This window comes from Spermophilus citellus (genome assembly GCF_964194105.1).
Source record: "Spermophilus citellus genome assembly, chromosome: 8".
Taxonomy (NCBI): Eukaryota; Metazoa; Chordata; class Mammalia; order Rodentia; family Sciuridae; genus Spermophilus; species Spermophilus citellus.
Window position 1 is genome coordinate 4,956,262 of NC_138189.1, and position 21,580 is coordinate 4,977,841.

At 59.9% G+C, this 21,580-nt stretch overlaps 2 protein-coding genes across 7 annotated transcripts in view; one reads left to right on the forward strand and one right to left on the reverse strand.

Moving 5' to 3' along the window:
- CRMP1 (collapsin response mediator protein 1) overlaps nt 1–12,669 on the forward strand; it is a 106,353-nt gene extending 93,684 nt beyond the window's left edge. Inside the window, exons 10-14 of the mRNA XM_081303256.1 lie at nt 411–552; nt 1,154–1,324; nt 4,632–4,811; nt 5,989–6,154; nt 8,866–12,669. Of these exons, the coding sequence (XP_081159382.1) occupies nt 411–552; nt 1,154–1,324; nt 4,632–4,811; nt 5,989–6,154; nt 8,866–8,957 (751 nt within the window). The 3' untranslated portion in view covers nt 8,958–12,669. The remainder of the gene's footprint in view (nt 1–410; nt 553–1,153; nt 1,325–4,631; nt 4,812–5,988; nt 6,155–8,865) is intronic.
- A 2,015-nt stretch (nt 12,670–14,684) lies between these two features.
- Nucleotides 14,685–21,580, reverse strand: part of EVC (EvC ciliary complex subunit 1) — a 60,033-nt gene continuing 53,137 nt past the window's right edge. For 2 of the 6 annotated variants that reach the window (XM_081303745.1, XM_081303746.1), the window contains exons 15-19: nt 20,504–20,615; nt 17,552–17,678; nt 16,627–16,842; nt 15,886–15,997; nt 14,690–15,374 (exon numbers count right to left, since the gene is read on the reverse strand). In XM_081303745.1, the coding sequence (XP_081159871.1) occupies nt 15,310–15,374; nt 15,886–15,997; nt 16,627–16,842; nt 17,552–17,678; nt 20,504–20,615 (632 nt within the window). In that variant the 3' untranslated portion in view covers nt 14,690–15,309. Of the gene's footprint in view, nt 15,375–15,885; nt 15,998–16,626; nt 16,964–17,551; nt 17,679–20,503; nt 20,616–21,580 lie in introns of those variants that run through there. The other 4 variants (XM_081303742.1, XM_081303744.1, XM_081303743.1 and 1 more) reach the window with 4 other exon arrangements.

Sequence of the window (21,580 nt, forward strand, 5' to 3'; positions counted from 1 at the left end):
GTGGACAGGCCTGGGCGTGGTGCTCCTTGGGGACAGTGCGTTCCCGACAGGCTGTGGGGCCTGAGCCTCTGTTGTGGCCAGTGGCTCAGGTGGGCAGTCAGTCCCTGGCAGGGGTGAATGTCCTGTGGGGCAGAGACGCGAGGCCAGGGCTGTGAATGGGGCTCCTGACACACAGGCTGGCGCGGGCTCTGGGCTCACCGCCCGCCTGTGTGTCCACCTGCTTATCAGTCGCCCAGGGTTTTCTTTAAACAGAGGTAAAGCTCACCACCTCTGGCACGTCCTTCAGAGGTCTCCTCCTAAAGCCTCCTGAGCTTTAGGTCCCTCCCGGGGCTTCCGTTGGTGACTGAAGTTGGGGTTGGCCCTTGGGAGTGAACCCAGGTCTGAACCCCACCCTCTTGTGTCCTGGCCAGTGGAGACCTGCAGGTCACAGGCAGCGGCCACTGTCCCTACAGCACTGCCCAGAAAGCGGTGGGCAAGGACAACTTCACCCTGATCCCCGAGGGCGTCAACGGCATCGAGGAGCGGATGACAGTTGTCTGGGACAAGGCAGTGGTAAGGTGCCCCCACCTTTCCCCAGGAACATTCTAGAAGCCCCCTGCCTGGCCCAGCAAGGCTCAGGGCACTGTGCACTCTTAACCCTCCTTACTGGAGACCGGGCCAGATGTGCAGGGGCACAGGGACACCTGCTCGTGAGAGAGCAGCCGCACAAGTCCTCCGGATCCTCTGCGTTCCCAGTGTCGCTGTGGTCCTCGGCACACTGACGACGAGGAAGGTTTGTTTGGTTGTGAGCCACACTGTAGCTCCGTGGAGGTGGCTCTGCAGGTTCTGCATGTGCGCGTGGGGCTGGAAGCTGGGGTGCCGAGTGGGGGTCGAGAGTTCTCATTGCAGAGGGAGCCGGGTCACTGTGAGCCATGACCTGAACTCAGGTCTTCTTTTCACTGAACCTGGGGCCCAGTGACACTGATAGCTGTCACAAGGCTCTCGGCAGCATCACTCAGTTTGCTCTGAGGCCAGGCCTGACCTCTTGGAGAGCGGCGTGTTCTCAGTGGGGGCGGAGAGCTCGGCCAACCCGTGAGGACCCTGTCGCAGGTTCAGATCTGCCCTCCTCCCTGCCTATCAGGCTTGTCTGCTCATCGGGGGGCTCTTCCTTTAGGCTACAGGCAAAATGGACGAGAACCAGTTTGTGGCCGTGACCAGCACGAATGCAGCCAAGATCTTCAACTTGTACCCGAGGAAAGGGCGGATTGCCGTGGGCTCCGACGCTGACGTGGTCATCTGGGACCCTGACAAGGTGAAGACCATAACAGCCAAGAGTCACAAGTCGGTGAGTCCTGGCCCCGCCACGCCTCTGGCTGCCTGAGGGGTTCGTCCCCACGATCATTCTAGAAGCGTCTGGTTAAAAATGAATTGTGAACTTTCCAAGTCTGTCCTCTAGCACGACCCTGTCACTCAGATTTCCCTTCCAATTGGAGAGATTGAGGGAGGGCTTTGAGCAGGCTGCTCCTGAGATCTCAGGGTCATCCTAACCCCCAGCCCCTGCCCACAGGTGCGTTCTCAGCCCTCTGACGCTGCTGCTCCTAATTCCATGTGGTGTGCCACTGGGATCAGAGAGGGGGACTACTAGGCCCATGATCCTCTCTCCAACTCCACTGTCAAACTGGGAAGGAGCTGACCGGGTGCATGAGAACCTCCCACTTAGCCTTGTGGCCTGCTGCTTCGGCAGCAGGAAGGGCTGGCCCAGGGCACCGTGTCTGAGCACAGCCTCAGGGTGCATACCATGTTCTGTGTGCATCCCAAGCCTGTGGTTTGGGTTGTCTCTGTTTTGCATCTTACATGCCCTGGATTTCTCTGCTCACCCAGCACACCCACTCAGGGGGAGTAGGGTGCTGCCTCCAGCACCCAGTCTGAGTCACCCTCTGTGGTCTCCAGTCCAGAGGCACACTCAGAGGCACACTGCAGTCGGTTAGAGGCACAAGCCGTTAGCAGAGCTGGGCACAGTGTTGGTCTGCCGTGGGATCCTCCCTGCCTCCGGGTGACTCCCTGGCGAGGGATGAGGCCAGGTGCATGGGGGCAAGACAGCAGCACAGGCAAGTCTCCTAAGGAGGCCACAGGAACCACTTGCAGCAGCTCGTGGCATAGCCCCAGGTCCCTGCTCAGCTGCTAGAGGCATCGCGTGGAAAGCAGAAGTTTGGGTAGTTGATCGTAGTCTTGTCCAGCTCACCAATGTAGGGTCATTCTCAAGATAAGCAGTGCCCCCTGGGCTCCCCCTCCAGCTTCCCGGATCAGAGCCAGGAGGAAATAAGGCTGAGGTCGTCTTGCTTCTTGGAGAAGTGCGTGCTGCTCTGTACTCCCACGGCCCTGCAGGGCATGCAGATGTACCTTCATTTATTAGGCTGTGCACACTGTAGTGGCCGTGGGAGAATGTTCCAGAAGGTCTCACAGGCAAGAGCGTGCACCCTCCACTTCTACCTCCTCCCGACTGCTGGAGCTGCCACTTCCTGCTCAGGGTGATCCTAATCCTGAGAGGATGTCGCCTCCCCAAGGCCGTGGTGAGGGCTGTCGGGAGCACACCCGGCGGCTCAGGAAGGCCTTGGGTTCTCGTGAGGTCATGCCAGTTAGTGGCCGGGTGCCGGGGTGGTCGTGACCCAGCCAGTGTGACTTTGCCGTTAGTCTGTGCCTGTGCTTTCCATGCATCGTCTCATTGTCCTCACAGCCGCCTTCTAGGTGAGGTGTGTGTCACTCATAAGTAAGAAGAGGGACAGCCAGGGGAGGTGTGTTGGCTTCCTGTGGCTGTCCTGGTAAGTGGCACAACAGGGTGGCTTACTCGACAGAAATGTCTTCTCCCTGTTCTGGAGACCAGAGGTGCAGCATCAAGCTGTTGGCAGGGTTGTGCTCCTGCGAGGCCCTGGGGAGGACCCTTCCCTGCCCTGAGCATCTGGTGTCCCTAGCTGTCCTCCATGTTCCTGGGCATGGGGCTGTGTCCTTACCCCACCTTCAGCCTCTGTCCCCACAAGGCATCTCCTTACACGGGCACCAGCCATTGGATTCAGGGCCCGCCCTGCTCCGGAGTGACCTCTCAACCAGTCACGTCCCAGCGACCCCATTTCCAACGAGGTTACCTCCCTGTCCAACCCACAGCAGTGAGTCACGTGCCTGGGGCTCCCCACCTGGGAAGTGTGGTCCAGAGCAGGTAAACTCAGGGTCACATCCCCCCCCCGCCCCGTGCCAGGCCCGACCTGAGTTCCCTCACAGCAGGACAGTTCGGGATTCCAGGGCAGCTGGCCGAGGGTTTTGTATGTCCCTTCTCTGAGGCAAGGACACTCAGGCATTCAGGAAGGACGTGCTGCTCAGAACGTGGGCTGAGAAGTGCCGGGCCAGCGCCTAGCTTTATTTTTAGGTTTTAAAAAACATGTTACTCTTTCCAACTAAAAAGAGACCACTTTTTACACACCACAGTGATCAACTTTTTAAAATCTTTCCTATGAAAAGACTATAACTTCTGTTGTTTATACCTTGGTACAAAATGTGGTTGCTTCCAAGTGCACGTCACAGGGTCACATGCGCGTCTGGGTGTCCGCAGAGTGTGGGTCTCAACACCTTGACGGTGGAACCACAGTGTCTGGTGCAGTGGGTTTACTGTTTGCAGAAGGTTCTACAGTCATCATTAATTCCAGAATGTTTTCTTTGCTCCAAAGAAACCCTGTGCCCATTAATGGTGGCTCCCCGTTCTGCCTTCTCCCAGCCCCCGACGACCTCTAACCTACTTTTTCTGTATGGATTTTCTTATTCTGGGCACTTCATAAATGGAATTGTGCCCGTGTGACCTGTTGGGACCGGCTGCTCTTGCTTGGCATGTTTAGGGGCTCGTCCAAGCCAAGGCTTGGCTGGGTACTTGGTTCCTGTTTAAGGTGAATCCTCTTGGCACCTGGCCGCTCCACATTCTGTCCAAGTGTCCATCAGCAGACGGCGCTGGAGAACCACTGCAATGAATTTCCTTTACCCTGCTTGATTCTTTTTTTTCAACCACGCACATGACCTACTTAAAATAACGCTGAACAGCAGCCGGCTGGAGGCGGTGGCCAGCAGGGTCCAGGCTCCCTTCAGGAGGAGGGAGAGCAAGGGGCGTTTCTACCTAGTAACAACAGCACGACGTCACCCCGCTCCGGGGTGACATGAGCTGCCTCCTCCCCATGGCCCTAGTGGTGTCACCTGGTCTGACCCCTTTGGAAAATGGTTTGGTGATATGCATCCTGTGTCCTTTGATCTAGTAAGTTAAATTTTAGAAAGCGATCCTAAGAAAGTAATTTAAAAAAGGACACAGAATGCCCACTATAGGTGGAGCTGCCCGGGGCCAACTCCCGGGACACCAGTCTCAGTCACCAAGCCCCAGGACCATAGGACTGATGACACAAGGCCACCAGCAGGCTCAGTGCCCCGGGACAAGGTGCAGGTCACACACGCTGTGTGACTGGGTGGAACAGTGCCCAGCCCTGACAGGGGTGTTTTCGGAGTGGGAGGACCCCAGGAAATGCTTGGGACCTAAGGTTAGGCAACCTGGCTGTTCCGTGACGGGTTCCCGTGGAGAAAACCCTTGGGGCCACGGTGGGTACAGCTGTGCTCTTGGCTCGCAGGCCGTGGAGTACAACATCTTCGAGGGCATGGAGTGCCACGGCTCGCCGCTGGTGGTCATCAGCCAGGGCAAGATCGTCTTCGAAGACGGGAACATCAACGTCAACAAAGGCGTGGGCCGCTTCATCCCGCGGAAGCCCTTCCCTGAGTACCTCTACCAGCGCGTCAAGATCAGGAACAAGGTGAGCGGGTCTGGGGGACTCAGCATTGGGTCAGAGCGACACACTTTCTTGGGGAGTTGAGCGAGGTCACAGACGTGTGCCTCCCTGTCTTCATCCAGGCGGGTTCTTGTCTCAGGACAGCAGTGAGGTCCAGATGAGGCCGTGCAGACTGTAAAGAGGTGTGCACTGTGGGCACAGGAGGGCTGTGGAGGGACACTCCTGAGCTGCTCTGGGCTCCGTCCTGCGTCCTCTGGGGACTCTCACCCCTGCTGGAGGTATCGGGAGCCTCAGTTCTCAGACCAGAACCCTGCGGCCCAGAGCCGTGCAGGACTCACAAGGCACACAGTTGGGCAGCCCTCGGGCCAGGCCATCTGCTGGGCATAAATAGTCCCGTGTCCTCCGGGTCTGGCTCCTCCGCCCCTTCCTGGCAGGTTTTGCATCTGCCTTTCCCTCCGTCCTGAAGACTCAGCCCTGACTTTGGGAGGTCCTGGAACAGGCACTGAGTGGGCTCTGTCCCCACCTCTGTGCAGCCCAGAGGGGAAGCTCAGAGCCAGGTGGACCCTTTGTGGTGGTTTCCCTGCCACACATCCCGTCACCATGGCAACCTGCTTCCCACAGGAGCCAGCAAAGGCTGTGCGCCAGGAGGGCCAGTTGTGTGTGTCTGTGCGTGTGAACATGCGTGTGTGTGCGTGCATCATGCATAATGTGCTGGGGATGTGCGGGCTCCCCCTCTCCCTGGTCTTCATCAATGGCATCACCAGTGGCTTTGCCACTGCTGCTCCACGGAACAGTCCGGACCCCTCCTCCCAGACCCCCAGCACCCAGGGCTGCTCCCCACCCACCTGCTGGCCCCTTGCATCTCCCAGGAGGGGCCGTGCCAGTTCAGAGACACCACATTGCACAGATGCTGCCATCAGGTGGGAATGTGGACCTGGGGAAGCAGCGAGGCAGAGCCAGCAAGTGCCTGTTCGCGTCCCTGGGAGCATACCCGTGTCCAGGAGCATGTGGGTGCGTGTCTTGTGTGTGTGCACTAGTGTGGTGTGTGTATGGCCAGTGGGGCTCAGGTGAGTGTGTGCACACGCGTACATGAGGCCTGGGATCTCAGGTTCCTGTCCTGTGGCAGGGCACAGCCCAGTCTGAGCAGGGGGCACAGGAGGGCATGTGCTCACCATGGGGGTCACCTGCTCCCTCTGTCTAGGTTTCTGCCCTGCAAGGGGTCTCCAGGGGCATGTACGACGGTCCCGTGTACGAGGTGCCAGCTACACCCAAATATGCCACTCCGGCTCCTTCTGCCAAATCCTCGCCTTCCAAGCACCAGCCGCCACCCATCAGGAACCTCCACCAGTCCAACTTCAGCTTGTCAGGTAGGCGCGGGTCCCCCGGGTCACCGGGACCTTCCTGCTCCTCAGGCGAGCAGTGCAGGGGCACCCTTCCCCTGTCCTGGGCAGGCAGCGTGGGCAGGGAGGTCCTTGGGGGGCAGCAGGTTGTTTCTGACCTTGTTTATGAGCGTTTGCTCCGAAACTGGCCCGGTGCTCAAGCACCCTTGGGGTCTGTGCACTGTACCTGTGAGTGAGATGTGGGCGCAGGGCCGAGCTGGGCAGTCCGCCGCGGCGAGGAAGCAGTGCCATCTTCTGTGGTTTTATTTTATCCTCACAATCGCCTGTGTGGTCCATGATCTTTTTCCTATTTAGAGAAGAAACTGAGGTCCCAGAAAATTTGGTGTCAAGATCCCAGAACTCAGTGCTCCAAAATCAAGACTCCAGCGGCCCTGGGGCATGTGCCTGCTGTTTCATCAGCCGGCCACATGAGGGCGCCCACGTGCATGCTGGGAGCCAAGATGGGAACTGTCCACAGACAGGGAGGTGTCAGCGCCCGCTGTGCGGGTGCCAGGAAGCCAGGGTGGTGATAAATGGACAGCCACAATTCAGCTCTGGAGTTAGCACACTTCTGTTAAAGGGCCAGATAGGAAATATTTCCGACTTTGTGAGTCACAGGCAAAACTCCAGTGGTTGTATTAAATAGCCACTAAAACTGCAACCATTTTTTAAAGATGTAAAAACGCTCATGCGCCCTATAAACACAGGCAGTGGGCGGACCTGTCTCAACATAACATAAAAAGGGGTTGGGCCGTAGCTTAATGGTAGAGCGCTTGCCTAGTATGTGCAGAGCCTTGGGTTTCCTCCCCAGTACTGAGGAAACAAACAACAAGGTGACGAATGGGCTGAATGGGGCTCACGAGGTATAGTGTGCGACTCCCGTCCGGAAAGGGGACCAGCTTGGCAACAGTGGAAGGGCGGAGGGAGACGATGAATTATCAGTTTAAACTGTGGGGGCAGAGCCTCCCTGCCCAGAGCAGGTCTCCTTGGTGATGCAGTCGGGGCCCCAAGGCCACCTCCCTCTCCACGAGCCTCTTACGGAAGAGCTGCCTACACAAGAGTTCCAGTGTTTACAGATAGTCACTGATGTACCGTGTGGACCCTGGTGCCTCTCCAGGGTCTCACTGGATGCTCAGTCCACAGTGCAGGGACTGTTTTGATGCTGGGAAGAGCCACTGAGGACAACACACCTCTCAAGGACCTGGCAGACTGGACCTCTGTTCTCAAGAGAGGAAATTAGACATTGGACAACTACAGGTAGACAGGTGGAGGGAATTCCTTTTAGATAAGGATAGCAAAGAGATTAGAAGGCTGTAGAAGGGCCCCGCCACACCCTCCCTTCCCTGCTGTGCTCTCGGTCCTCTCTGAAGCCCTGGCACTGCCCTGGGCCAGCCTCACGGCACCTTGATGAGTGACTTCATTTGGAATCAGGTGCCTAGATGTTTTAGCACCAGGAGCCACTTCACAGAGGGCCTCTCAGCTCGGCAGAGCATCTTGTTATACAGACGTAGCATGGTTTGTTACTGTCCTTTGTCCAGTGAGTATTGTCAGATCCCAGATGTGTAGCTAGCGAGGCACAGAAGGTCATGAGGAGGAAAGGAGTATTACGTGCTGACTGACTCCTGATTCCTGACCCTCGAGCAGATTTGCGAATTACCAGGAAGACAAATGTCCACCAGTGGAACCACAGGAGAAGACAAAATCAGTACTCTTAAGCGTGGCTCCTAGTGGCTTACACAGAGAGGCCATATAATGTCACAGGAGGGGCCTCAACTGGGCTGATGATCTTGTTTTTCAGAAAGAAAATGAGGCCAAGGGGTGCGGGGGATGATTTATTTCAAATTACCCAAGATCAAAGCATCATCTGTATTAAAACTTGAGTCTCCAACTGGACCTCAGGCCTGCGTCACAGCACCCACATTTCAGCCTACACATTGCTCACTGTTCTCTTTCAGCGAATATTTATTGAGTGCCAGGAATGGGGCTTGCTGCTGGAGTTTTAAATCTGTGTTTGACTGAAAGAGAATGCATAATATTAGAAGTTGGCTTTGAAGATTTAAAACAAAATACTGCTCCCCACAAGCAGATTTGCCCATTACTAATGAAGGGGTAAACCAGCTCTGGATGATGAATGTGCTCCTGCACACGCCCATGCACACTTATGTAGCCACCCCTCCACGCCATCCATGGAGTACTTTAGGAGCAGGGAATACCATGCAGAGGAGTGGGGACTCTGGAGACAGACCAGCTAGGCCTTGAATCCTGGCTTTCCTGCCGCTAGCCATGCCTCAAGGTGCGCACCTTGAGCCTCAATTCCTCCTCTACAGAGGGACAAAACACACCCTCACTGTATTGTCACGTGCTCCAAACACAGTGATATTTGCTAAAGCACTGAGCCTGTGCCTGCATACAGTAGGCAGACAATAAGTGGGTGTTCACCCATTTCAAGAATGTCAAATTCTCCTGTTCACGCACAAGTGGACAGGGCTGTAGGAAGGTGACCCAGGGACGGAGAGGGGAGAGGAGAGAGTGGTCTGCTCTGGGGGCCCGGGAGGCTGCCCAGAGGTGACCTGGACATTTCAAGACAGAACACAGTGTGCACCAGGTGGGGACAGTGCAGAACACTCAGCCTTCAGAATCAGCAAGTTGAGCTGAGGTTAGCAGATCTCGTCCAGAAGTGATGACTCTGTCTCTTGTAGGTGCCCAGATAGATGACAACAACCCCAGGCGTACCGGCCATCGCATCGTGGCGCCACCTGGCGGCCGCTCCAACATCACCAGCCTGGGCTGACGTGGACGAGCGGACGGCGAGTGAAGGATTCTGGAATCGTGCCCATCCTCTCCCTGTCCATGTTTCTGGAGCCCACGGTTTTAGTTGGTGCTGATACGGGGGAAACCGAATGATGTTCTTCCCTTTTTTATTTAGGAAGAAGTGGTACTAGTGTGGTGTGTTTGCGCGTCCCTCCGAGTGACCTCAGCATGGTGTTTTCATCCCCTCCCTAGTGAACCACAGGTGTGGCGTCCTCTTGTCCTGTCCCTCCACTTCCGACGGCTCTGCGATGCCCTGAGCGGTGGTTCCTTTGCGCCCTTGTAGCAGTTCTAGGATAGTCTGTGCATGTTGCTGAGTTCTGCACCCGAGCCCGTGAGAGTGTCCGCGGGAACACCGCCAGGGACTGATGTGGACCGCAGCCCTCGGGGCAGTTCCCGGACTCCTAAGATGAAGCTGTGTCCTCACTGCCCCCGCCCGAGCCCACCAGAGAGAAGCCCGTCCGCCCCAGCCCACCCCGTTGAGGTTTGTGGCTCTCAGAACGGCAGGGAAGCCTTCCCCTTGGTCACGAGAAACACCCTCCCCGTCCTGCGTCAGCCGGTCTCTGTGACGCTTGTGACTCACCACGATGCCCTTCCAGTCTGTGTGTTCTTCAGCCAGCTCTGGGCTTGAGACCCAGCCAGGTTCACAGGGGTCTGCGTCCCCACAGGGCCAGTGACGGTGTGCTGAAGGCTGCCCCCGGGTTGCCTGCGACCTGGTCCCTCCAGGAGGTCGACGGGGCAGTCAGATTTTTAAAGTTTTGTACAGTTTTCCTTTGTAATCAATCACCCCCATTTTTACTTAATAACTGACTAATTGTGGCTCTTATTTCTGAATTCAAAGCTTGTGAAAAAATAAAATAAACCACCCACCGACCTGGCTGGCGTGTTTGCTTGGGGTGGGTGAAGCACTGGGGTCCCACAGCCCTGGGATACCTGAGTGGTGGACGATGCTCAGGATACTGGGGGAGGCAGGGAGGGAGGAGAGCCGTCTCTGAAGGCTTCGGTCTAGACAGAGAGCCCTGGATGGGAAGATACGGGGTATGGCCAGTGGCTGGGCTCTTCCCTCCATTCCCAGGAAATGTGCACAAGCACACGTTCTAAGAAGGAGCAAAAACTTGGCAAAGGTGCTTGCCTCCCCAAGCTGTAAGTAGAGGATGATGACGACGAGGACGCAGGCTGCACCTGTCTGCGCTTGCTCCAAGTCGGGCTGTGTGCAGTGTGACTGTGACTTTCGTGAATGAGTCTGTTCTAATTACTGTAATGGGATGTCTCCGACAGTCAACTTTAGGAGTTCTCTCCTGAGTCGAGTGGGGTGTGCAAGGCTGACGGGCCTCTGGCGATGGCCTTCCTACTGGCTGGCCCAAGGTGGTGCAAGGCCTCACGTGGCCAGGGACTGGAAGGACATAACGCTTTGCTGGCTTCTTGCCTTTTCCTATAAAGCTCACATGAGTCCATGCCCTCCTCCCATCTCATCACCTCCTGATGGCCCCGGCTCTGCACTCCATGGTGGGACGGTCTCCGCCCTCTTCATGCCTCACAGTGAGCATACACGGCAACACCTGAAGCGTTGGGGACACCCAAACTGTACCAAACCATAGCACCCCATTTACAGTGGGGAAACCGAGTCGGACCTCAATGGCTTCTCCAAGATCCCAGTGTCAGAGCCCAGGCTCCTGCCCCTAACTCCCGAGCCTGACTGTCCCTGGAGGCCATGGCTTTGGGTGGCCCTGCCCTCCCCACCCCTCAACTTGGTGAGGATACCTTGGTGAGGTCCAGAGAGGTGCTGACGCTGGCCCATTGCAGATTCTTGAGACAAAGCTAAAGGCTCAGAGAGGTCAAGAATGGACGTAGGCATTACGGGTGTTCAGTCTTGACCCAGTTGGACTGTCCAAGGGCTGCACAGGAAGCTTCTGGAGAGTGCAGCTGGTGGCAGTGGTGTGCACCTGCCTGTGGCCTCAGGGCCCAAGTCCCACAGGGGGAGAAGCAGAAGCAGGATCTGTCCTGACATCCTGTTCCCTAGAAGACTGATGGGGCCTCTTCCTGCCCCTCTGGTCCTGGAGCCTACCACCTGCCTCTCCAAGGGGCCCCGCTGCAGGGGACAGGGGATGGGGTCGGGCAAGGCATGGCAGTTCTTGGGGGCTGAGCTGAGCAGGGCCTTCAAGGCACGAAGTTTTCTTGTGTCTCCTGGGTCTTGGGGCCTGAGTTTCTCAGGAAGCTTCAGGAGTGGCCACTGGTTCCCTCCCCACAGCCGGCGCCTCACAGGCTCCAGGGAGCAGGGCCCTGGCCCTGGGTGCTAGAGGGGCGGGCATGAAGCTACCCACCAGGTAGTCCTCTAAGTTTCTTGAGGTTTTATCTTTCGCTTTGAGGCCTATGAGCCCCGCCTGGAGGATGCTCCTGGGTACTGAGGGGCGGGTCCCCAGGGTCATTCTTTCCGTGACATGCGAGAGCTCACAGTGTGACTGGACCCCTCACATTTCCCCGGTCAGTGGCAATGACTCTCTCGTCCATCACAATGATAAATATTAAATACATGTGTCAGTCCACATGGGCCTTCTGTGACCTGGTGGTCAGGGACCTGCAGGAAAACAGAGGTGGCTGCAGGTGGGGCCAGAAGGCCCTGGCCTAGTGTGTGCTGATTTCCACGGCGGCAATCTCCCCACAGCCATGTCACCCACATGAGGCCCACCAGCTGGGAGTCCTTAACACTTGAGTCAGCTCTGCTGTCCCAGGAAGGCCACTCCCGGCCCTCCTGGGTTGGTTTGCGTGTCTCCTCACCCCCAGACCGAATATGGAGTCTGAAAAAGCGAGGCAAACCGGCCTCCTTGGTGCGCCCCACTGCGTGCGCCCGGGTTGTCCCGGGTTCCCGTGCCGGCCAGCTCGCTGCTCACCCCAAGGCCGTCGGGTCACCTCAGTCACAGCGTGGACAAAAGGCTGCTGCTCAGCCTTTTGTCAGATGTCACAGCTGAGCAGAGCTACTGTCCCCACAAAAGCACAGAGACCCTCCACGTTCTCTTCCCAGGGAAGGTGTGGGCTGCGCCATGTGCGTTTAGAAGGTCCTTCACCCAGAGCTTCTCCCGTCAGGTCCACCAGGGGAGCAAGAGCCAGAAAAGAGCATCGTGAACCCACAGGGACTCAGCAGATGGACTTCGTCTTTCTCTGCAGATCTGCGGAGGTTCCCAAAGGAGGGGACCCAGGCCATGGCCCCTGGCCACAGGGGGACGGTCTCACTCATAGGTGGCTTCTAGACTACGGGCACGGGCTGCTCTCCAGATGGGCCAGGCCCGGGGTTCTAGGGTGCCAAAAGGTTGCTGAGGTTGGGATGGCCACTGCCCTGTCCAGGTCCTCTGTGACCAGCACTAAGGCTGGGTTCTGTGTGTGTAAGAATGTATTTGGTGGAATTTCCTCCAAGGGGAAAGGGTGGGGGGGAGAAAAGAGCGGGGGGGGAGACTTCTGGAGCAGCGGCCGCTGGCCCTCCTGGCCCTGGTTTCAGGAGGAATCAAATACAGCCCTGGCACCACCCAGGCCAGAGGAGTCTGTGGAGGGGAACCCCACTGGCCACATCCTGGAGTCCCCAGCTCAGGTCCTAGGACACCACCTTCAGAGAAGGTGACCAGCCCCTGACGCTATCACCCATGTCCCCTGCCAGCTCCACCTCCATAGCAACCTGCATCCCACACTGAGAACTGGAGGCCACCACGGGTGGGCCAGGGCCGTGGAGGGCATCCTGGGGCTTCCTCGCCCGTCCTCCTGTGCCTGACTCAGCCCACCCCTCCAGCCCCTCACCTCAGGGTGTCCCCAAGCATGGTCCCCAAGTCTTTGGAGTCACATGGCCAAAGCCATACCAAGCAGGACAGGTGGGCAGTAGGGTGGGGCAGGACACGTCCCCTTGGGCCGAGGAAGCCACACCTGAGAACAAATCCAGGATCTGCTGACCCAGGGCAGCCATGAAGGCCACCTGCAGGGTGGGGTGGGGAGCAGCCGGGAGCCTCCTCAGCTGGGAAGGTGTGGCTGGGCCTGATGTCCTTAAATTGGCACTCACAGTTGGCCTGCGATGTTTCCAAGACCTAATTAATCTCAGGTTAATTGGCCAGTCCTGCTGCTATGGGGGTGGGGTCTGCACTGGGCACACATGCCACCAAACTGGGCATCCAGGACACAGGCACCATCTGCCTTAGGGCACCTCTGTGCAAGGACCCTTGTGACAGACAACACAGAAGTGATGTCTGTGCAAACTGTGCACAAAGGACCCTGCAGACCGACGCAGCGTCTCCTCAGGCCACCAGAGGGCACTGTTGGGTAACTTTAGAAATCCCACCCGCCTCCAGGGCTCAAGGGTCTCCACTTCCCGGTTAGTTAACAGGACTCAGCAGCCGCTTCCAGGAAGGAGCCGCACCTGCACCAGCAGAGTCTAACTTAGGTTTTGAGAAAGCAAAACTCATAGCCCAGAAAATCCCCCAGTCAGGGTCCCTGAGCCACCCAGTCCCCAAACCAGAGCCCATCATGTTCTGGAAGTTTGTGGAAACACAGCTGTCACGTCCTGGGCTTGACCAGGACAGGCACCCGTTTCCTTAGCCCATGGACAACGACCCTGGGGACACTGGGCAGTGCTGGAGACATCCTGGGGTTGGTCCTGTGGTCTCATGGGTCAAGTCCGGGGGTGCTGCTAAACACCCCACCATGCAGAGGATAGCACCTGCCCATCAGCCCAGAGTGACACAGCAGAGCTGCTCTCCACATCCATGGGTTTACTCAGGACTGCAGGACACTGTGACCTGGGCACACCTGTTAGGACAGTCACAGACGCATCCAGGGAGGTCGAGGTCTGGGGGAGCTGTGAAGAGCAGGTGGAGCCCGGGCACCGTGAGAACCAAGTTCCTTGGTCATGGAGGCGCCCAGCCAGCTGGGTTGCTGGTTGGTAGCACCATTGGCCTGGGGCTCCCTGCTGCATAGCCTTGTGACAGACAGCTCTCCTCTGATGGGCCAGCAAGAGCTCCTGACCCATGGCCCCCCGACTCTGCTTTGATTTGGGTCTGAAATACGTGACCCCATTTTTCTACCAGCAGCTTTCAACCCCAAACAAGGGGTGACCTGGCCAGTGTCCACTGTGGAACTGTGGGACCTCTCAAGAGCAGGCTTCTCTCTGGCGGGGAAAGGCCTCCCTCCATGGTGTGTGTGTGGCGGGTCTGGGAGCCTCTGGATGTTCTGCATCCCCCAGGGACACTTCTCCTTGGGGTCTGTGTCGGGGAGAAGAACTCACCCCTCCCCGGTGAAGCCCAATGAAGATTTCGTGCGCTCCCTGTGCTCTGAAGAAGAGGCCCTGCTGTGGTTGACAGGTGTCCGTGACCTTGGGCCCACATGGGTCAGGAGAGGCCTGGGGACCAGGATTCCATGGTCTGTGTCATGGTTTGGAGGTGAGGTGTCCCCAAAAGCTCACTGTGACAATGCAAGAAGGAGCAGAGGAGAACTGGTTGGGTTATGAGAGTGTGAACCCAATCAGTGAATCACTCACCTGATGGGCAGGTGAGTGTCCACTGACGGCAGGTGGGTGCGGCTGGAGGGGGCGTCGGGTGGATATTTGTGTCTGGAGAGCGGAGTCTCTCTCTGCCTCCTGGTCATCGTGTGAGCTGCTGCCCTCCACCACACTCTTCCCCATGATGTCCCCCTCACCTGCAGCCCGAGGTGGAGCCAGTGTCTACGGACTGAGCCTCTGAAACCGTGAGCCCCCAATAAATTCTCCCATAAAATTGTTCTAATCAGGTCTTTTAGTCACAGCGGGAAGCGCTGAGGAAGCAGCCTGTCCTGGGTTGTGGGCCCCGGGATTCAGACACTGTCTTGGTGACCGGTTCTTGGTGCTGGCTGAGTCGAAGGACAGAAAGTACCAAGCAAGGACGTGGTCCTGATGGGAATGCTGGGCAGCCACTGGCGGGTGGAGGGGGATGGAGGGACCAGGGAATGGCCTCAGATCCAGGAAATACAGCAAGTCTGAGAGGCCCTCCTGGGAGCACTGGGTGGAGAAGCTGGGGAGCAGAGTGCCCAGGGCTGTGCCAGGTGACCTCAGCTTGTGGGAGGCAGGTTCTGGTAGCCTCAGGACATGGATAGAGCTGAGCACAGGAGGCCTCCTCTCAGGAGGAGTCGCCCCCGTCAGGGAGCTGAGCGGGCTGGAAACCGGCTAGGAGGAGCTCCCAACCATCTCAGGTGTGACCGTCTGGCCAGTTCCCCCCCTCCTCCGTCCTCTCTCACAACTGCCCCCATGTCCCCCAGGGTGTGGCGGGGACAGGCCTTGCACACCCAGGCACAGGCCTGCCCAGCAGCCTTGAGCTACAGATGGCTCCTCTTCAGCACCTGCCTCCCGTCCTCGCCGACACCAGCCTCGGCTTCTTGCTGACCTGGCCTTTGGCTGCTGAAAGTGGGAAGAGGCCAGCGGTCAGTGCCCTGCCTGAGACCAGGCTCAGTGATGCCACTCAGTGAGGTGTCAGCACAGTGGTCTACACGGTGACACGCGTGGTGAAGTGGCAAGTGGAGCCCCAGGGTGCCCTTCCAGGTGGGCGATCGATCACCCAGGTGCCACAACAGGGACACACTGGTTCCTACGACCCTGGGGCTGCCAGCTGGTGGTAGCTCACACAGGTGGCGGCCAGTGCTGGCCCTGGAGGAGGAGGGCTGGGTGCGTGGCTCTGGCTGGATGCCAACAGGGCCTGGAGGCAGTGTCCCCTCCTAGCCAGATGGGCCAAAGCGATAGCCGCAGTGATGCCAGCTGCCACCGAGTGGCCCCGGCTCCTGCCCTCAATCACGCTCACACCCCTTGTTCTTGGGCCTCTGAGGGCCTTGGAGAAGGGGCGGCCTCCCACCCAGACACCAGGCACAGTGGGTGGCGAGGGAGCGCAGAGGTGAGAGATGGGGCCCTGCTGTACCTGAGGGGCCCTGAGGCGTGGTCCCCCGAGGCAGGGTCACCATCGCTGGGCAGTCCTGGGTCCCCTCTCTCCCGAGGCAGGGGCTTCTTCTTTTTGGTCCGTAGAGGCTTCTCTGCGGAAGAGAGAGGACCCTGGTCTGGGACTTCGGACAGCTCCTCCGGCCTTGGGCCAACCAGGCCTGACTGTTCTCGAGCATCCGGTGGCCAGGTGGGCCCTGCATTGTACCCACTCCACGGACGAGGAAACCGAGGCCCAGGAGCCACGTGCTTTCCCAGGCCAGCACAGCCGATAAGTGGCAGAGCTGGGACCTGAGCAGTCCTGCCAGGCCGTGTTCCTACTGCACAGGGGCCTTCAGGACTTAGGGTGCCGAGATCAGCTGGCACGGAGCGTCTTCCTTCAGGGGTCTGTGTGCTTGCCTTCAGAGCGACCCTCCCACGACCAGGCTACCACCGCCTGGGACGTCCCCGATTCCCTCACTGGCAGGGGAGGGGACTCATCTTCCCACTAAACAGGTAGGAACAGAGTCGGAGACACAGCTGGGGGGCAGCCGACCCAGGGGCTGGGATGGCTCTGGCTGGAGAGCCAGGTCCCGGGTGCCCTGAGCCTGCCCCAATACAGACACGGACATGAAGCCCAGAGAGGCTGAGCCCAAGGCCCCAGAGCTGGTCAGCGGTGGACGGGAGGTGAGCATCGGTCTCAGCGCAGAAGCTCTGCCCCTGCGGTGGGGACACCATGACTTACCTGGCAGCCCGCGCTTACTGGAGAGCGGTTTGTTCTCTGCCAGGGGCACGCGGGCCAAGGCTGCCAGCTCTGAGATGAAGGTCTGCTCCGCGTCCTGATGTGCAAGTGGGGGAGGGTCAGCGGCCCCTCCCCGAGCCCCTCCCCCAACAAGGCCTGACGCTGTCCAGGAGGCTGGTGGACGCGTCCCCAGCAGGGAGGAGGGTTTCCTGAAGTGCCCTGGAGAGGCCCAAGCAGGGCAGAACGCAGGATGGGTACCTCCTGCCAGGCGACTGGGCATCCTCTCCAGCTCTGCTGTGGAGCCCGTTCACAGATGACACAGGGTGGGAGGCATGGTGGCCTGCACGGAGGTGGTGGCAGCAGGACAGGACCTCGCGCCTGGCGCCAGCGCCACACAGACCTGAGCACACCTGTCCTTGTCCCTCTAATCTCTGCCCACTGTGGGGAGATCTCTGGCAGGGCCCACACTGTCCGTGGCTTCCACTCGGGAACGCCAGGCATTTGTGGCAGCCATTGGCCACACTTGGGACCGAGCCTTCCCTGCCATGACTCTGTGCTGGGTGAGTCCTGAGTGCTCCAGATACAGAGCAGGCTGGGTCGCCCCCCTCCCCCCACGGCCAGCAGGACGGACGTCCATCCTGACTCTGAGCAGCCGCCTGGTGGGGATCTGCACACACAAAGGCACTGATTCTCGGCAGCCTGCCTGGAGTTGGCCCGAGGCCACGGGGACCCTGATCTCTTGTGCAGCTGTGCAGCACCAGCCTGCGGACAAGGTGACTGTGCAGACAGCGAGGTGCAGAGGTGAAGGCTCTGGACCTGCCCACCCCCCCCCCACCGGCCCACACTGGCCTGGGATGACCTGGCCTCTGCCTTCCCGGCCTCTGCTCCCCTTGAAGCCCTGCCTGCGGAGGCCGCTCCTGACTCTCACCTGCAGCTGCGTCTCCAGCTGGGCCTCCAGTTGGTCCAGGACCCGGGCCTTCTGCCTCTGCGCCTCCAGGCGGAGCCGCTGGTGCTCGGTGAACTGGGCCAGGAGCCGCCTCTGCTGCGACAGCAGCCTGGTGGGGGAGGGAGAAGGTCAGCGCTGCCCTGGCCACAGTCACTCGGAGCCCCCACGTGGCCACAGTCACTCGGAGCCCCCACGTGAACTTTCCCAAAGGGCCCCGATTAGTGACTGCCTGGGCCCCGGGCACCCGAGAGGAGCATGGGCCCAGTGTCCAGCAGCCACACACTGGGGACACTGTCAAGGCCCCGAACACCAAGGAGTCGACAAGATTCTACAGGCACTTTTGTCTCGATCCTCAGGGTAGCTTGGGGACATCAGCAGGACAGAGAGGAAGAGGCTGAGAGGCAGAGAGGCGCGGCTTGCCTGTGGACACACAGCTGCCACAGGGCTGGGCAGGAAGTGGCCTCTTCTCCTGAGCAAACCATCTTACCCAGGGAGGAACATTCTCCTCAAAGGCCCAGGGCCCCGGCTGCATCCTGATTAAATCTCAGAACGGCCCTGGCCCCTCCCTGTGAAACAGGAGGCTTTTTCCTCTGGAAAAAGAGAAACCCGGAATAAGGCAGCCCCTTTACCCTGAGAGGCAGGGGAACAGCTGGGGCAGAGGCTCCCTCTGATCCTGAGCCCACCTCCCTCTGGGGAGCAGACCCCTGCCTCCCCTCGGCCCACAGGATCGCTCAGACCCCCGGCTCCACTGCCCCTGCCCGCTTCATCTCCCAGGCTGGATTTTCGGAAAGGGCTGTTTCTGGAACTGAAGGCAGATGCCACCTGCAGCATCGGCAAGCAGCTGCCCACATGGGGGCCCCCAAGGCACACAGAGACACCTGGCTTCAGGTTTTGTCTGCTGCAATGTCCACCCCGTCTGTCCACTGCCCCGCCAGCCCCCGTCCTTCCTCTGTGCCACGCCATCTGTCCCATCCACCTCCTGTGGCCCCTCGCTGTTCTCCTGCCCGCCGGGGAGGCACTGGGTTGGGATACTGGGAGACTGGCCGCCCCCCCCCCAGCTCTGCCTAGGGTGGGGAGGGTGGGAGGTGAAGACAGGAGCCCCTGACAAGGAGGCAGGCCCTCCCCACCCTGCAGAGGCTACGCCAGCGCTCACCCCAATGCACACCAGGCCTGACTTTCCTCTTCCCTACACCAGGTGGGGCTGGACCAGGGCCCCCCCGTTAGATCACCTGGGTCAAAGTGGAGTCCTTGGGCCACAGCCATCTGAGTCCCTGGGCATGTCTGTGTGCATGTGTGAACAATTTAGTGCCCGGGCTCCCCTCCACCTCCCTGAGTCCCAGGTGCAGCAGGTTTAGTGGGAAAGCCCCCTGATGCTCCTGTGCCCAAGTCCGGGCACTGCCGAGCACGGTGTGGAGAGTCAGGGCAAGCCCAGACCTTGCAGTGCAACAGCAGGGCTTTGCTGACCACGGCTAATGACCAGTTGGAGAATTCACAGTGGGAGTGTTAGGCTCAGCTTGATCCAGGTGCTGAAGTGCTCGTCATCTACATGGGCTGCCGACATGCCGGGGGGCCAGACTGTGCTGTGTGACAGGCTCCCTCTGCTCGACTGCATGGCTGTTGTCTTTCTACCACCTTTGGTGGCAGGACAAGGCAAGGGATCCTCCCCTGTGGTCCAGCCCTGCCCCCTGGCACCCCCACTGATTGATCGCTGATTCTTTACTCTCCCTCCAGGCTCGGAGCTCCTGGACAGAGGGCAGGAACTGCCCTGGTACCCACCTAGTGGCCAAGCAAACAGCGGGCACTTACAGGGGCTCCACCCCACAGCCCACAGGAGGCTGCTGATGCCACGGTAGTTCCCCAAGGCCCAGGGACCCTATGCCCAGCACCTGCCTGTGGCCCAGGGCTCTCTCTGGCCGCAGGGCTGTGTGGGGCCTAGCCGGGGCACTGGATGGGCAGGTGAGTCAGCCCTCCAGGCTGGACCCCCAGCCCTGGGGGGGAACAGAGACCCTTGCCCTGTGAAGCTCCAGGGCGGGCGCAGCCTCGCTGCCCTCGAGGCCTCCCCTCCACTGTGCTGGGCCACACGACGTCCCCAGAGCTGGCCACATCCCAGGCCGTGTCCCTAAACACGCTCAGATCCCAGAGCCCTTGCAGATGGCAAGGGAGATCTGCAGGTGTGACCAGGGCCACAGGCTGCAAGGTCCCAGCATGAGCCCGGGTGACCGGGTGGGTCCTGTCCACAGCGGCTGAGCCCCTGAGGGCAGAGAAACCTCTCCCAGGTGGGAAGAAGGTCAGGGCCGGCAGGCGTGACCCCAGACGTGACCCCAGGGGCTGTCACTGCGGCTGGTTGCCGGCCCCAGGGCCCAGAGCCAGGACCAGAGAGAGGCCCTGGGGGTGAGGGTGGCCCACGTGACAGCCGGCCAGCAAATGGGACCTTGTTCCACAGCGACCCCGTCAAGCTCAGAAGTGAACCCCCCCAGGCCTCCCGGGAGAGCCCCGCGGTGATGCCTCCCCTCGCGAGACCCCGAGAAGCAGAGAACCGGCCTCCTGACCACAGACCGTGGGAGGACACGCAGTGGCCTCCGCCTGTGAGTCTGTGGCCACGGTAACGGCCACCGTCACGGGACACACCTGCCTCTGCCTCCCTTCCGGCTCCCTGGGTCCCTCTAGGTGGACAGCCACTCCCACCCCGAGGTCTGCTCCTGAGGGAGCCAAGAGCATGAGCAGGGGTGGAGGAGCCCCGTTAGGGCTGCAGGTGCCACCTGAAGCTGGACTCAGGGTGGCCGCCACACCCTGACTCACCCTCCCTTGTGCTGGGCGCTAGTGCGGGTGCCGCTGGGAACAGGGTGTGGGCAGAGGCTCAGGGGTTTCCACACTGGGTGTGGGGGGCAGAGGACATCCCTGCGTGGGGTACCCACTGCCCACCGTGAGCCTCACCTCTGGTGGACAGCCTGGGAGGCTCCCTGAGCGCCGCCTGTCATCTGGTCCTCCTGCCCGGGGTCCCCGAGTTCTTGCTTCCTCCGCAGCTTGGAGCTGTCCATTCTGTGGCCTGGACCATGGGAGACACGAGGCGGGTCACGTCACAGGGAGAGCACAGCTCTGCGGGCTGGGCTGGCGGCGCCCGAGGCCGAGCAGGACACACCTGCACCCACAGTGCGCCACTCGCCCCAGCGCTGGGATAGGCAGGCGTATGCGAGGACCCTGGGGACAGCGCAGGGAGGGGAACAGGCAGGTGGACGCACCCAGCAGGGAGCCGGGGTGCTGGGCGGGCCTAGGCTCCCCCAGGAGCTGGAGCAGTGCCCTTCCCCCAGCCCTTTCCTGTTTGCAGATTCAGACGCTCAGAAAACGCAGGTTAAGATAGAAACTTCAGGTGGAGTGCGAGGTGCCCTGGGTCCCTGGGCAGCCCAGTGCACACCTGTCCCCAGCAGGGTTATTCCAGCGCCCCACCCCAGCAGGGGCAGGTTTGCACTTTGAGCCATGGGCACCTGCTTCAAGGCCCTGCTGGCCAAGTCGCCCAATGCCCAGCAGTAGTTCTGGGGGTCCAGGCCGTGGACCTGCGAGGGAGCACAGAGAGGCTGACCTGGGATGAGCTTGGGCCACCCTCTGTGGCTCCCATGAAGGGTGGGCTGGATGGGGAGGGTTTTCCAGGGTCCCCAGCGCTCACTGTGTGAGGGTCAGAGGTCGGGAAGGGCAGGGAGAGCTCAGAGATGCCTGGGGCCAGCCCAGCCCCCTCCCACAGAGGGGGAGCTGAGGCCAGGGAGGGAGGGGCCGTGCCCCCATCCTGCGGTGGCTCACGGGCACATCTGTCTCCTGCTAAAGGAACCCAGCTGTCTCTGGAGAGCCATGACGGGGAATCTAGAGCCTCTGCCTGTCTCTGGGTGTGGGCCAGGTTCCCCCGAGTCCCCAGGACAGGGCAGCCGAGAGCAGCTCCCAAAGGCAGAGTGTCCGAGATCTAGGAGCGCCGCCCTGTCCTGAGCTCGGGCAGGAGGGAGGGTGTGAGGATGGCCCTTGAGA